Source organism: Trachurus trachurus (genome assembly GCF_905171665.1).
Source record: "Trachurus trachurus genome assembly, chromosome: 12".
Classification (NCBI taxonomy): Eukaryota; Metazoa; Chordata; class Actinopteri; order Carangiformes; family Carangidae; genus Trachurus; species Trachurus trachurus.
In genome coordinates, this window is record NC_139908.1 from 18,635,979 (window position 1) to 18,652,898 (window position 16,920).

At 41.7% G+C, this 16,920-nt stretch overlaps 1 protein-coding gene across 1 annotated transcript in view; it reads left to right on the forward strand.

The window, feature by feature from the left end:
• The window catches only part of ank1b (ankyrin 1, erythrocytic b), a gene marked incomplete at both ends in the record, with an annotated part of 70,071 nt that overhangs the window by 31,573 nt on the left and 21,578 nt on the right, over positions 1-16,920 (forward strand). The window contains 19 exons of the mRNA XM_083983421.1: positions 3,162-3,263; positions 7,988-8,086; positions 8,811-8,909; positions 9,148-9,246; positions 9,637-9,822; positions 10,015-10,113; positions 10,348-10,446; positions 10,603-10,701; positions 11,238-11,435; positions 11,789-11,887; positions 12,180-12,278; positions 12,841-12,939; positions 13,104-13,301; positions 13,430-13,528; positions 13,777-13,875; positions 14,146-14,343; positions 14,897-14,995; positions 15,464-15,562; positions 16,027-16,125. Coding sequence (XP_083839547.1) covers positions 3,162-3,263; positions 7,988-8,086; positions 8,811-8,909; positions 9,148-9,246; positions 9,637-9,822; positions 10,015-10,113; positions 10,348-10,446; positions 10,603-10,701; positions 11,238-11,435; positions 11,789-11,887; positions 12,180-12,278; positions 12,841-12,939; positions 13,104-13,301; positions 13,430-13,528; positions 13,777-13,875; positions 14,146-14,343; positions 14,897-14,995; positions 15,464-15,562; positions 16,027-16,125 — 2,268 coding nt within the window. The remainder of the gene's footprint in view (positions 1-3,161; positions 3,264-7,987; positions 8,087-8,810; positions 8,910-9,147; positions 9,247-9,636; positions 9,823-10,014; positions 10,114-10,347; positions 10,447-10,602; positions 10,702-11,237; positions 11,436-11,788; positions 11,888-12,179; positions 12,279-12,840; positions 12,940-13,103; positions 13,302-13,429; positions 13,529-13,776; positions 13,876-14,145; positions 14,344-14,896; positions 14,996-15,463; positions 15,563-16,026; positions 16,126-16,920) is intronic.

The window sequence follows — 16,920 nt, forward strand, 5'->3', positions numbered from 1 at the left end:
GGCTCTGTAATAACAGAGTAAATATGACGCTTGTATACATCCATGTGTGTACACTCACTTCTTCAGCCCTGTGTTTGTGTCCCCATCAGCTGCAGAGGGGTTTCTTAAGGAATTGCAAAAAACCCTACACCTTTTTAACTCACGAGGGAACGCTTGTGAGCATTTTCCACAAGTATCTGTCGATGTTTGTTCCTACTTAAAACCGGATGAAATAGATCAACCACACTTCTCTTTTTTTTCTTTTTCTTTTTGATAAGTGACATTTTTCAAACTTAAAAACATATTAACATAGCTTGTTGGACTGACTTTTTTTTTGCAGTGTGGTGGTTGTGTGTTGCTGTTGCATCTTTTCCTGCTGCTGTGGTCTGAGCTCAGGAAAACCGCTGTGCTGTTGTAATGCTGTGACTTTGTGTTTCTAGTCATGCCCATTTGTATTTTTCCAGTTCTGTTGCGTGGACAATCCAGCCTCCTATTACAGAAATACTTATAGCCACAAAGGAGGAAAATATTTGTCCTTTTTGAGAATGAGGTGTTAACTACAAGTTTAATTCCTCCTTCAATTGTACTGGTTGCCAGGTACGCCGGAGCGGCTAGTAGCTAAAGCTAAGCTAACGCTAACCAGCGTTAGCAGCTCCGGTGTGGCCAGCGGTATGGAAACACATCTGCATCATTTAACACTTAACTCATCTGCAGATGCATTAGCATTAGCATTAGCACGATGCCATTTTTTCCACAGAGCTATCACATCTGGCCCCCCGTGAGCTCCGCCTCACGTGACATCAACGTACTAATGCTGTTGGCGCAGAGATCATTTCATGTCGACATTGCCAACATAACCAGATGTAAATATTTATATATTTTGGACCCGTCAAAATTTATAAAACAATTATTTATATAGCCTACTATAAAAAAATCTGTAAAATTAATTCTGCACCCATAGACGTTCTGTGGATGTATTATTTTTGTTTTGATGAAAAGGTTGTAGCTATAACCTTTAAGTTGAATTGGCCTCATAATCAATCACCTGAGGGGGTAGATTACATGAGCTAATATATATCATATGTAGGTCCTTTAAGCCCAAGAATCACATCACAAAATGTTTTAACACCTAAAGACCACAAATAACAGAGATGGATGTGTGAGTCGAACAAAAAGGGAAATCACAGGGATGGGAGAGGCAGCAGGAAAAAAGGAAATCAGATTTGTGCACAGGCAGGTCAGAGGCAGGGAGCGTTTGTACAGTACGGCACTGAGTGATGCATAGTGTGAGGTTTCAGTAATCTGATTATTTGGTGTAACTGAGCCGGTGATTACAAATACAGTGGAAGTGAACTGATTCACAGCTCTCATGTCTGTGATAGAGGGAAAGGATGAGAGGAAGGGTGGAGGGAGTGTAGTGGAGGAAAATGGATTCTAGCCTGACAGCAGCACGGACACAACACAAACCGCTATGGAATGAGTTTGTGGAAGGTGGTGTGTGAAAGAAAATTACCTGCTCTTGTTAAAAACACATTCTTCAAAAGATGGAGGCACACAGAGATCTGGTTTATGAAGCAGCAGTATGGAGGTATGAAGAAGAGGAGGAGGATGCAGGTGGAGACTATGATTAGTGACATATCGACACACCAGAGCACAGAAGGAAAAAAAATGAAAACAGAAAAAATGAAAGGAGCTAAGTGTGAAATTAGAAATGGCTCAAAGCTGCCGAATGAAAGTCACAACATTAATGTTTTCATATGCCAGTTTTCTAATTTTAGGGAGTCTGTGACTAAAACATACAGCAGCACCGACACTTGGAGAGGCTCCTGTCAGTGACAACTGCTGTTTGAAGTCCAGATCCTCAGTTCTCTTATGCTGAGTAATGTGCAGCTCTCATGTTCAAAGCAAAGAGATGAGTAGTTGGTGAAGAGTTGATATTGCCACCTGACATCTTGGTGCTGGGAAGGGAGAGGAAGAAACAAAACACATCAAAAAGAAGCTATTAGACATTAACCAAAGCCGTAACATTGATAATATTCTGTAGCTTGGGAAAGCAGTCAGACCCCTTGGTCTGTTTAAACACGCACAGTGGAGTGGAAAATATTCAGCATTAGCTTTTGCTGTAGCAGCGACTGTGAAAAACACATTAAGTTATAAAACTGAGATTTAGCCTACTTAACGAAATGTCAAAGGAGCTCAGTTTAGGGCGAATCAATGAGTAAAACAGAGACTAATGGAGTAAATGGAAATAAAAAAAACAGCAAATATAAAGCAGTTGGAAGAGGATGTCTAAAGAAAATTGTCTAATTTGTTTGTCAGAAAATCTAATGCAGTGTGTCAGTCACACACAAAGAACAATGGCTCCTGATGCATCAGCACAAATAAGAGAAGTGAGGAAAGGGGGGGAAAAAAAACAAACATGTCTCAGTCATTTCAAAAGGGCAGGAGTATCTCTCAGCAATTCAGTGCAATTAAAGCACTTGAAAATAACAGCTCAGACAGATGCGTAACGTTGCCTGTGACGGGGGTGGAGAGACGGGTCACGAGCTCGGTGCGTTGCGCAGTATTTCCTCTCCAGGGCGATCGGAAACATCTCATTGTGTGCAGGTCAAACGCATCACGCTATTGGCTGATGAATGAATTCAGAGGTGGGTGTACAAACAAACACGGACACACACGGAGGCACACACGCCACGGGAGCTTTCCTCTGAGATCAGACGGGCAGACAGCGGAGCTCGTGGCGAGGTGCGCTCGGCTATGAATGCCTGCCAAACTCACAGCGTGGGCGAAGCTCGACTGTAAGGAGACTGACATTTTTAGCCTCTTACAGAGGGCAGATGAGCCAATGAATGTAGTATCGTATTCCCTGTATATAGTCTTGTATCTTGCCCTTAAGTGATTGTTATTTTTTTATAATAAGATATTGTGTGTAACCTGACTGGGGCTTTTATTGCAACTTTATCCTGACATTGAGGATGATGGAGGAGGAGGAGCTGCTGCTGCTCCTGAAGTATCTGTGTATATTTCCGTCCATAACCTTCAGTGGTGCACGATGTATCGGTGTGTTTTGCGACATCATCTCTTACTGTATCTTATCTTCTGTTTATATGAGTTCCGTACTTAAGTAAATGCTCTTGTCTTCCTCCCCTTTTCAACTGTTCTCCTCTCTCTGTTCATTACAGGCCGATGCAGCCACCAGCTTCCTGCGTGCGGCCCGTTCAGGGAACCGGGACAAAGCTATGGATCACATCAAGAATGGACTCGATATCAACACAGCTAATCAAGTAAGATAGTTTCAGACAGCTCACCAATCAGCTCACGATCTGTTTTCCTGTGTGTGTGTGTGTGTGTGTGTGTGTGTGTGTGTGTGTGTGTGTGTGTGTGTGTGTGTGTGTGTGTGTGTGTGTGTGTGTGTGTGTGTGTGTGTGTGTGTGTGTGTGTGTGTGTGTGTGTGTGTGTGTGTCAGCGGGATGAAAAACAAAACAAAACAGACGCTACCCAGAGATTTCAATTAACAAAACAACAAATTAGATTATGGCTCATATCAAAAATCTATTTCAATTAGTTAGTATCCATGTTATTCAGCAGTACCTACTCCGAGCATCATACTAAATAAAAGATTACGCCTTCATTTGTTTGAGGAAATGCTGAAGCACACACTTGGCTTCCTCACATGTCTCTACCGTTACCGTCAGTACATTGATACATTAGTTATGGTTTTTTAAATTTACGTGGAAAGCCGGTGGCTCGGGTACAGAGAGATGCCCATACATGGTCTGTGGAGGAAATCAATCCTGCAAGAAGTGGGAACTTACTGTGTCAAAAAGAAATTGAATGTGGATCCAGTAGTTTTTGAATATTAATGGAGAAATATTGAGTTGTCAGTGTATAATAAAAAATGAAAGAGCGCCGCTGAGCCCATCACAGGAGCAGACCAAGGCAAGAGAACTTTATTGCTTGAGCTGGTAATGTTTCTCGGGAGAAATCTCTCCACACTTTCTTTCTTTTCCTTGAAACAACCTTCCACTTCCCTCATTTAGATCCCAGAGCTGCTATTGGGATAGGTAAACAGTTATGTCTGGTTTCACTGGTTCCTCTAGTTAATGCTCTCCGGCTTTTCTTCTGCTCTGAGCACAAAATCTAAGACAGTGAGAGGCACCACTGTGTTTGGAGAGCACCCACTGTTGGACCAGAACGCCACACCTTCTTCTGGGATCATGAGAAGCAAAAAGTCTGACAATTTGTGCCAAAATGATATAGATAATCCTGAAAGAACATCTTAAAAAATAGCCTCTAAAAACCATCATACGTTATTCTCAACAAATTCACAGATACAAGTAGCAGTAATGGATTTAATTCTGTCTGCCTAAGGGAGCTCACAACTATCAAGTGAAGAGTTTAAAGGAGAACTATTATGATTTTCATTATTTTCTTCATCACATTATAATGTTGGATGTTTCATTTTATTTTATTTTTTTATTTATTGAATCGGGACAATGCACATTAATCAACATTGCTGCAGCATCAATGATAATGTACCAGACTTAGCACAATTTATGCTACAAATCATACAATATAGACAACTACAAAACAAGACACAGGCAGACAATATCAAAACAAACAATATTATAACTAAACATTTTAACCCACAGTTAAAAATGAAAATATCAATGGACCAAAAGCCCCTGAGAACAGGCATCGGATTAATAACAGTATTTAGGCTATATGAGTACATGTCTGATTTGTTTTTAACCAACGTTTGAGATTTCTTTTTAAAGAGTAAGTAGTTGTCACAGTTTCTGATGTGTGGTGGCAACTTGTTCCAGGAATGTCTACCTCTTACAGAAATGACAATTTGACAGAATTTAGTCCTACGCCTAGGTACATCACAATCACCTCTAGTTAGAGCTCTAGTTCTTTGTCCATCATTGTTTTTTTTTCTGGATTCATTCATTTTGTGGTGGGGGGGGCAAGAGCATTTAAGACTTTAAAAATGAGACAAACATCCGTGAAGATCTGATAACTATTTAGGTTAAGAATATTAAACCTTTTCTAAATAATACAATAATGAAAATGAAGAGGTCTCCTGTCCAAAACTTGAACTGCCTTCTTGAAGAGAGACTTCATATGCAACTTGGCAGATGATTCAAATATGGTGAAAATGTTAAAGTAATCCCTGTGACCGAGAAGCTCAGGCACTGACTGATCTGAACCCTAGATTTTGTTTCTACTTTCCTTTTACTCTGATATCACTATGACATTTTACAAGTAACATTATCCTTGGTATTATCTCACAGCGGATGTTTTTCGCTTTAGTCTGCATTTTATCGCATCAATCATATACAACCATTAACAAGGGCAAATACAGAAAGAAATGTTAATATTCACATTGTGATTGAAAGACTGAATTCACCATTATGTGACTCTATAAGCAGTAATGGGTCTAATGTTCACCAACCACTAGAGACATCCTGCTGTGATCCTTGTTGCGGTTGATGTCACTCTCATATTCTGGATCGAAGTCGGGCTGGAACATGTACTGATGGATATTAGACGTTCCCATTTCCAATCAGAGGAAAGTGGAGATCTGAGCAAATGCTGCCTGTTACGGTACACTCAGAGGCTCAGCTGCATAACAGGCAGTTTGAGTCAAATAAAGACTTTTTTCAGTACAGTGAATCATAAACCTACCCTACTGGAGTCACAGAATAAAACACATATGTAAATGAAGATAATAGGTCCCTTTTTAAATAAATAAATGAAAAGAATAGTAAATTCACAAAGTTTTGACCTCTTCTTGCAGAAGTGTCTTGGAAGGTGAGGAACTTTTTATCACCTCACAGCGGGAAACAAAGAGCCTCCTCGCCCTGGTAAAAAAAAAAAATCATGATTATGGAACTGGTTGAATGGAGAAACTCACTTAGGAACATATTTTTACTTTATTATGAAAGAAGAAACAATAAAAAAAAAATCACCGCTCAAAGACCTCCTGATTCTCTATATTTTTGTAAAATGGTGTACATAAATAATTAACTATATAGGATTATAGCTCCTTCAACCCTCAGGCCCACTGTGTGCTCTCTTACACCTTGTTGCATCATGACCATAATAACACAGCAGTGTCAGTCAGGCAAGTGGATATCATGAGACGTGAATGTGAACGTGTGAAACTTGACTGTGGTTCGGACTCAGTCACTTGTCACTATGTGGCAGTGGTTGTGGAGTGGGAGTTATGTTCGGTAAATGAATGGGGCAAGAGCTTTTATACTCAGACAAAACACTGCCAGTGAGAGGGAAGTGTGACCATTAAGAATGAACTCCCAGCTCCCTCGGTGTGTGTCGTCATATAGTACACACACACACACACACACACAACACAGGGAGGGAGAGAGAGAGAGGAGACAGATGACTGCTGAAATGAAAGGAAATGTGCATTTTGGCACAATTGTCAAGGGTCGTTAACATCAGTGTATTAAGATAATAATCGACTGAGTAATGACCATGGATATCATCTGCAATAATTGTATTTCATATCCACAACCCACAACCACATGATCAATTGTGATTCTAAAGGCTCTAAATTTTAATTTTCTAATACAATTAATTTCCCTTTACACATATTTCACTTTCAGTTCTTTTTTTTCTTCCTTGCTTCGCTTTATTTTGTTTTATTTCTTTTATTATATTGATGGATTTTTACTGAGGACTGGGACAAGGGCAGAGATGGTATTTTTATGTGATTTATGTGATTCTGCAGTAATAACCTGTCCTTGCTATAACTGAAATCCAGCGGCCTCTTGTTTGTGCTCCCTCTCTCTCATATACACACACACAAACAGACACACACACTCAGATACACAAAAATCCACTCTTTCTCCCTTTACCTATATTTATTGAAGTGTCTTTCTACCTCACATCATTGTGTTCTTGCCTGTGGATGCAAAAATGTGTTTTCTTTGCAGGTGTAGGTGTTAATTGTGACTGAAGGTGTTATTTAATTAAAAAAAAAAATTAAAATCACTATAATCTGTAGATTTTCACACATGTTGTGTGTTCCCCATCACTCTGCGCATGCTCCCAGAGAGGCCGTGTTACCCATTTGAATTGAGTGACACTGCAGTATGAAGGGAAGCCTGGGAGCAGCGTGGCTCGTAGAGACTCCTGGTGGCCACATTGGTTACAGCAGGCCAGTTTGTAACTCTAGACTTCACTACGTACGTGAAGCCGGCTGGGGAGGGACAGAGACATAGACAATCAGACAGATAAACAGACGAGTCAGATAAAAAACAGTCGTCTTCCAGCTCCCTCTCCTCTGCTTCTCAGTCCTCAGTCTCCTCGGGTTGTTGACTTTGTCAGAAGTTAGTCCTCCTGCTGTCGCTGTGGATTCATCTGTTATTTTTGGTGGTACTATAACTAGACAAGTGATGTTCTGTGCAGCCGGAGGCATATGTCGCTCTGCTCACAGGGGCATGCGACTGTAAGTTATCGGTAATTGATTTAAAACAGATGGAACGTGAAGTTGGGAGTTGACGATGATGACGTTCAGCTGCAGAAGTCAAACACAAGACACTGACTGCACCGATGGCAAATTGAGTCATTTCTGACAGATCATCAGATACCGCCGTGTTAACAGTCGTGGTTGCTAAAACCACAGTGAACAAGGCCAAGGAGAGAGGACAAGGACAGGAGTGGCCAGGGATTGGCACAGATCTATAGAGATTTCTGAGAGGCCTTTGCACAGATCCGCTCCATTAAGTGATTTAAGAAGGTAGAATGTGTTACTCAGCCTATTACACTACTCACAAGGGCACAACTTAACTCATTAAGTTGCCCTGAGAGATCTGCTATCACTTTTCAGTTAATGTAGACTGTGATTAAAATAATCCTGATTACCAGGATTACCAGTAATGAAGCTTTAAGACACAGATCATCCCAGGTTTATGTATGTATAATATGTATTCACATGTTCTCTCTGATTCTAATGTGACTGTATGACTCTCTCCTTCAGAACGGTCTCAACGGGTTACACCTCGCCTCGAAAGAGGGCCACGTCAAAATGGTCCTGGAGCTACTGCATTCTGGCATCGAGCTGGAAGCCACCACCAAGGTACGCTGTTCTCCCATCATGTGTTTGCTGACTTAACTTACAATAAATGAACAGTTTCCTAACCCGTTTCTGAGCTTTAGTGAAACTCAGGGGCTTGTTCAGGTAGCCTCCATGCGCTAAACCCAACATCCATCACAAATAACCACAAGCACTGAAGCAGTGTTATGAGATTACTGAGAGGTCTCACCTCAGTTCTTTCAGGATTAAGGTCACATTACACCACCAGAACAAGATGTTGATATCAAATATCTGTGTCTATCAGATTGTTTCTGTAAAAAAAAAAATGTTTGAGGAACAAGTTTGGACAAGGAATCATCCATTTTTACTTACAAAAAAATAATAATCATGAATTAAACTGTTTTCCTCCAAGCATGTGAAGAATATGCAGTGTCCCTGCAGCATCTAACTCAATCAATATCCTGTCTGCACAGCAGCTTTAATATTCACAGTGAAGTCATTTTGCTTGTAAATGAGCTAAAGGCCTACGATGTTAATATGAATAAAACTGCACTGCTTTTATCACCGCTGTTTTAGTTATCACACCGGCTCAACACAATCCGCTGGATGTATTTCAGTGTCAAGTTGTCAGCGTAGCTATCTAGGCCATTAGGTTGCAATCATTTCCCTCACTCTATTTTCTTCTCTGGTTTTCTGTGTGTGTGTGTGTGTGTGTGTTTTTGTCTGTATACGTATGTGTGTGTGTTTGTGTGTGTTTGACCTCCAGAAAGGGAACACTGCTCTCCATATTGCAGCGCTGGCAGGGCAGGAGAAAGTGGTGGCTGAGCTTGTCAACTATGGTGCCAACGTTAATGCCCAGTCACATGTGAGTCACTTCGAGCTGTGAGCAAGAGACTCACTCAGAGTGCGTGGGCGAGTGTGCCCAGGCTGTGTGTGTGTGTCTGTGTGTGTGTTTGTGTACATGTGACACACCTGTTAAAGAGCTGTACATATATTTACATACAGTATCTGTGAGGATGTGTGTGTGTGTTTCTGACAGCGTCTCTTGTAATGTGGGTTGTGTTCTGTAGTATTGTGTGTATAACATGTCTTTGCCCCAACAGAAAGGGTTCAGCCCTCTCTACATGGCAGCGCAGGAGAATCACTTAGAGGTGGTCAAGTTCCTGCTCGAGAACGGCGCCAATCAGAGTCTCCCAACAGAGGTACATGTCTGACTCCTCAGGCTGTTTTTGCCCTGATCAGTTGCACTGGTGATGAGTAATTAGATCCTGAGACATCAATAGTGTCTCTGTGTATCACACATTGTAAAACAGGTCACAAAGGTGGGATTGGGTTAGAATGCAAAACAAAATCATCGGCCTAACAACTGCTACTGCTGATAAGAAAAGGAACTACCCTGTGTACAAATGATATGTAAGAAGTGAAGAGATATGAAGAATTAGTGCGCAACAAGATGTGACTCTTTTCACCGTGTCTGCTCAAGAAAATGTTATTTTGCATGGATTTCTATTCACTTGCTCCCTTTTCCCTCCTTGATCTCCATTCCTTCTTGTCCCTGCCGCCTCTTTCGTTCCTCTCCTCTCCCCTCTCAGGACGGCTTCACCCCCCTGGCCGTGGCCCTGCAGCAGGGCCATGAAAACGTTGTGGCGCTCCTCATCAACTATGGCACCAAGGGCAAGGTCCGCCTCCCCGCGCTGCACATCGCTGCACGAAACGACGACACGCGCACCGCCGCAGTGCTGCTACAGAACGATCCTAACGCCGATGTACTCAGCAAGGTGTGAGCGCACTTTTTTTGTGAACTGGTTGAATATTTACAGTAAGAATGCAAAGAAAATCTATAAAAATCTTCCCTTATGTCCCAAACTGTTTATAACCCGTGTCATGCACTCACTAACCTTGCTCTTCAATAGTTCGTAATCATCCATATTTGCCCTCTCACTCTCCCCCTTGTGTGTCTTCCTCTGTAGACTGGTTTCACACCTCTCCATATTGCAGCGCACTATGAAAATATGAGTGTAGCCCAGCTGCTGCTAAACAGAGGAGCCAATGTAAACTTCACACCCAAGGTCAGTCTATCTGAGCAGCTGGCTCAGAAACGCCACCCAAAGAATAATGAATATGGTTCAGACATTGCGTGTGATAAGAATAACAATATAAAGAATAATGGGTCATTTTGTGTGAACTCTGTAGCTCCATTATACCTTCAAACATAATCTCAAGGAATCTGCAGACTTGATGCATCTACTTCAAATGGTGATGGATGACACAACCAACTTACTTTGTTGTTTCTGCTCCTGTAGAATGGCATCACGCCCCTTCATATAGCCGCCAGGAGGGGCAATGTGATGATGGTCAGGCTACTGCTGGACAGAGGAGCACAGATCGATGCCAAAACAAAGGTAGTGTATGGCATTTCCTCAGTGACGCATGCTTTAATGCCTTCTCAGCATCTATTTCCCCCATCTGTTATCCTCCCTGCTGATGTTCTCATCCCCGTCTCTTATGTCACGTATTAATGCTTTTACCGGCCGCTCTCCCTCTCCATCTCTTTGCAGGATGAGCTGACTCCTCTCCACTGTGCAGCCAGGAATGGTCATGTTCGCATTATCGAGATCCTGCTGGAACATGGTGCTCCCATCCAGGCTAAAACCAAGGTACAGTCGATGACTTAGGAGAAATACTGCAGTCACAGTGACTGCATATCAGCCTTTACTGGCAGCTCTCCTTAATCAGCAGGGACCATCAGGGTTTCCTGCTCAACACCGATTTTTTTTTTCATGTTGTGTGAATTCCCGGAATATTTCTGTTGATGTTTCCAAGGCCATCAAAAAAACAACAACCAAAAAACACTTTATCGTTCAATTTGAAATCAATCCAAGACATTTCATTCATTTACCTTTGGCTACTTGGCTGAAATCAAAGCGCCTGAAACATTGGTGTGTTAACTGAACATTTAAAATCTCTGCCTCATTGACCATGGATTGATTATATCCCCTCTAAAGGCTAAGATACTAATGAATCTTAATGGCAGTATTAATTTGCCATACAGAACGATACATGCACATTGCACACGACATTATTGTGATGACAGTGACAAATCTATCCTTCTATCCTATCTAACCTTTTCTTCTCATTCTCTCTCCTCCCTTCCTTCCTCCATGTACGTCCTTTTCCTTGTGTCCTCCTACAGAATGGTCTGTCCCCCATCCACATGTCAGCTCAGGGGGATCACATGGACTGTGTCAGGCAGCTACTGCAATACAACGCTGAGATTGACGATATCACGCTGGACCATTTAACTCCTCTTCATGTAGCAGCCCACTGTGGTCACCATCGCATGGCCAAAGTCCTACTAGACAAGGGGGCCAAAGCCAACGCACGGGCTCTGGTGACTAACTACTGCTTTAATCATAAAAAACTGGAAAAATGTTTGAGCAGTAATTCATGCTTAAAGCATTTTGAGCGTCCTCCATGTTTAAAAGATGCTAAACTGATAATTAAATTACTTTTATAGTCCAGGGCTACAGTACAAATTTACATATTACTAATTTAAATCACCAGCACTGTACAGACAGGATTGCAAAATATGCACACCCCGAAAGCTAAATCAAAAAAATGTATTTTAGAAGTATATTAGAATATAATCACAATCTTTTGTAGATAACTGACTTGTGACCTTTAGTGTTTTGATTGGGCTGCACACTGTGGTCTAGTTGTGAACTCTTGCCTTTGTGTCTCCAGAATGGCTTCACCCCGCTTCATATTGCTTGCAAGAAGAACCACATGCGGTCCATGGACCTGCTGCTTAAGCACTCCGCTTCCTTAGAAGCTGTCACAGAGGTGAGACAGTGTGACCATGAAGGACCGACTCTGAAGATGAGAAAACACCCACTGTTCTGATAAAAAGAAGTATTTTCTTTCAAGTGGCACTCAAAGCATCCCTTGTCATTTTTAACAAGCATTTTGTGGGTTTTTCTAACATCTATGTTGAATGCCATATGTGCTGTATTTATTCATTCCAATCTCCCCTGTCAGATATCAGTGTTGCAAGCTGTTGAACGTCACTTAATGTCTCTATGATGCATTCATATCGACCCCTGAAGCTTCTCCCTTTCTGCTTTTGCCTCTGCAGTCTGGTCTCACTCCTCTTCATGTAGCCTCGTTCATGGGCCATCTGAACATAGTGAAGAACCTGCTCCAAAGAGGGGCTTCACCCAATGCTTCCAATGTGGTGAGACCCCCTTTTCTATATTCACCAGAGCTTGACAAATCAATTTATCCTTTTAAATCATTTCCCAACCCTGCCAGTTGAGTGAATTAACTCTCTAAATTATTCACGTTAAAGATGTGTCACAGAAAGTTCTCTTTTCTCTCTGTTCACGTTTTTAAAAAAGAGCAAATTCCACACAGAGTTCAATAATTAATTACGGGAGAAGATTAATTTTGTGGGTCATAAATTCAACACTTAGCCATAGATTCTTCCAGTTTCTTTTTCACCACCACGGAAAAACGGTGCTGTTCAAAAATGATCTTGCAGAACCAGCTTTAATTATTTCTGGATTACTGAAATTAATAGATTGATCTGAACCATGGGCCTGCCAATGAACGCGGTGGATTTACGGGTGGATTTGTGTCAATCAGAAAACAATATTTTAAGGGTGACAGCACCAGAGTGGAATAACTGAAACTCTGCATAGTTATAGACAAATTAATTTCAGTAACTTACCGGTACATATGTTTTGCTCTATTCTGTTAGTTTGAAGTGCATTTGTGTTTAAATTTACCTTCCCCAGAAAGTGGAGACTCCCCTGCACATGGCCTCCAGAGCAGGACACTGTGAAGTCGCTCTGTTCCTGCTGCAGAACGCAGCGCAAGTGGATGCCAGGGCTAAGGTATGAACTCTGTAGCTTTAAGTCATCACAACCTGAACCAATTTGTTAAAGTTAGAAAAAGCAGACACAGTCCAGGTAGCATACGGTACATCAGTGGCAGGTGGGTTAGTGACACCTGGTTACTTGGTTGTTTTACAATTTACCTCCTCGTTGTCCATCGTCAGGACGACCAGACACCTCTACACTGTGCCGCCCGTATGGGCCACAAGGAGCTTGTGAAGCTGCTCATTGAGCACAAGGCCAACCCTGACTCAGCTACAACTGCAGGCCACACACCCTTACACATCTCTGCACGTGAAGGACACGTCCACACCATTCGGATACTGTTGGATGCCGGGGCACAGCAAATCAAGATGACAAAGGTACGGTTTGAGAGGTCTGATTGCGGTTAGGTGCCGGTATTAGCCTCAGCTTTTAAACTACAGGAGCATGAAAAGTGAAATGAAAAAGAGAACGGATGTATCTGTGTGGGTTTCTTCCCTTTGAGCAGAAAGGCTTCACTCCGCTCCATGTGGCCTCTAAATACGGAAAGGTGGACGTAGCAGAGCTGCTCTTGGAGAGAGGAGCCAACCCCAACGCAGCTGGGAAGGTGAGACAATCTGTGCTCTCCGTAGTTCAGATCCCTGAAGAACACACAAACAAATGAGGCACTCTCTACAAGGTTGTGAAAAAGAAATTCAACCAGAAAGTTTAAGTTTGAGCTCATACAGATGCTTTCAGGATATCAGCTGATGATAGATTATCATGGTATGTGTTTCATATATATATGTTTCTGTGCGTGTGTGTTTTCTGTATGTGCTTTATATATGTGTGCATACATGTGTGTGTGTTTAACAGAATGGTCTGACACCCCTACATGTGGCCGTCCATCACAACAACCTGGATGTTGTTAGACTTCTGGTCAGCAAGGGAGGATCTGCACACAGCACTGCTCGAGTAAGATGCTCACATAATGTGTGTGTGCATGTACTCACACAGGCAGGCCAACACAGCAGGCCAAGCCCATCGCTGACACAAATAACCAAAACAGGTCATATGAGCATGTGGTGCCTAAACATACAGTAATTCACATGACAATCTTTGTACTCTGAAGCACTCTCTCAGGACAGTGTATGAGTTATAATCTAAAATTAGACAAGAAGAATGTTAAGAAAAAGGAGATGGTCATTCCCGTCTGTGTCGCTTTGTCCTTGTTTCTCGCTGCAGAACGGCTACACTCCCCTGCACATAGCAGCCAAGCAGAACCAGATGGAGGTGGCCAGTTGTCTGCTGCAGAACGGGGCTTCACCCAATGCCGAGTCCCTCCAAGGCATCACGCCCCTGCACCTGGCTTCACAGGAGGGACGGCCCGACATCGTGGCCCTGCTCATCACCAAGCAGGCCAACGTCAACCTGGGAAATAAGGTACGACATTAGACTAATCTTTAAAACAAGCCGTACGTATTATTAATAAGGCTGGTTACTATGAACATACTAATCCACTGTTTATGAAATCTCATGTTATGAAATTGAATGATTTGACGCTAACATCGATTTACAAATCTGTAGTTCATTTTCGGTTTTCAAAGTGAGTGCAGTTCAAGGGCAGTTTTTGAAGGTTACAAAATGTTAATGTTTGTTTTTCTCTCTTTATTCCTTTCTCTCTGTTATTTAACGATTTCTTTTCTACTCCTATATTTAATTAGTTTTGCTTTTTATGTTTACTTGTTTGTTTTTTCCTATATTGTAAAAATTCTGAAGGGTAGCTTAATCTGCTCAATTTGCTATGTAGGACAGGCATGTAAATACAGTATAAGCATTATGCTTCTGTCACTACCTTGTTGACAATGTTTGTAGTGTTGATAGTTGTCGTATTACGTGATGACTGACTGAATAAAGACTGAATCAATCAGTCAAAATGCTGTGCATCAAAGACACACCGCTCATCTCTCTTTGTTGTTTCTTCGTCTCTTTTCAGAACGGACTGACCCCTCTACATCTGGTGGCTCAGGAGGGTCATGTGGGCATCGCTGACACATTGGTCAAACAGGGAGCCTCTGTTTACGCTGCTTCACGGGTAGGTAACACAACTGCCAACAAAATGAGTATTACACGATTATATGACTTAAAAGATGTCTTTGATTTCTCTTTGCCGATGAAGGCGATGTTGTAATTTTTCGTCTCGAGTCGTGCCTGCAGGACAGAAATGAGAAATGAGTTTTAAGATCTGGGCAGACCTCCAGTGTTTTGTCATAAAAACCCAGCAGTGAGTGGAGAAGTTAATCGCAAGAAGATATAATTTAATTTCTTAATGAAACAAATTTATGATAATATAAATATTTAATTCACGCATTCTTCACACCAGCTAATCCATTTTTTAAGATGTAGATAAAAAAACATGAAATAATTGCCACCCTGTTAGTCTTGTGCATGCTCATGTTTGTCTGAGTTTACACATGTTTTCCGAAGCTCCAAGCTTCCCATCAGGAGACATCAATGAAGCCTCTGAACAACAACCAGCTGTCTCTCTTTCTCCTTGTCTCAGATGGGCTACACCCCCCTTCACGTGGCCTGTCACTATGGCAACATCAAGATGGTGAAGTTCCTCCTGCAGCAGCAGGCACATGTGAACAGCAAGACCAGGGTAACCTTGGTTTATCTCACTTACACTACATCTATATATGACTATATAAGATGTGTACTCCATGTGTTGATTTGCTGTATGTTTCTGGTTACTTGCTTGTTTAAGCATCAGTAATTAGTTACCCAGTATGAGCAGATTAGCTGGAGCAAAACTGGTGTTTAGGTGCAAAAGGGCATAGATGGATCCTAGAGGGCGGGGTTTGCTCAGCAGGTAGAGTGGGCTGTCCACTAATGAGTGGGTCTGTGGTTTGATCCCCAGTTCCTCCAGTCTACATGCCCATTCCTTTGGCAAGATACTGAATCCAAAGCTATATGTGTTGGGAAAAAGTACTATATGAATGTTTGTGTCAAGGAGTGGAGATAAGTAGTGGTGTAGTGTTTTCAGTGGTTCTTATAACTACAGTAGATAGGCAACAGATAAATACAGTAGATCTAACCTGCTTTCCTCCCTCTTTATTTCCCCAGATGGGCTACACCCCTCTGCACCAGGCAGCTCAGCAGGGCCACACTGATATTGTCACCCTGTTGTTGAAACACGGAGCCCAGCCCAATGAGATTACTTCGGTGAGATGCTTTTAAGAATACCTTCTTTATGCTATTATAGTCTTCCTCTTCCTGTAGAGCACCCCAAATGATTGGCAGTGGTATCTCTGGAGAAACATAAATGTGTGTGTGTGTCCAATAGCTAACATGGAAACAAATAATCAAATAAATCTTTGAAGGCATCAATCTAAAATGACATTCACCCCTCCCTCTGATCACTTCTATTTAACACCGCACTCAGCTTTTGCCTCTGACGATGTTGACCACCTCCTAAATATTCTAAAGGAAGATGGTCAGTATACTTTCCACCATAATATCACTGTACTTCAGCCTTCAAGTGCACCACCTGTGGGAGGGACTACGATTAAGATACCTCACCCATCCATGGTGATCTCATTTTCTGTCACCGTTCACCCCTCTATGCCGACGATAATGTACTGTACCTTTGCAATCTGTGTCGTTTTCTTAGCCACAGATTTAAATAGCTGTACTTAAACAAACTACATGTTGTATATTTACATTTGGTTTGTCTCTCTTAAATAAGCACTGGATATATGTTTTGTTTTAAACTGTAGATCAACAGTTACTTAACATCAGTTTTCCCATTATAAACTACAGCATATTTACATTTGCTTTATCCGGTGTTCTGTATGTTAATTAATTTTGTGTGTTTATTTAAACATTTTAACATCTGTAAAATTATATTAAGATGCTGGGAATACTTGCTTTGCTATCCAACACCTTCTGCTGATAGAATGACATGTTTTATTGTACACAGGGAGAAAACTCAGTGGAAATATTTGGGTTAATGTTTCT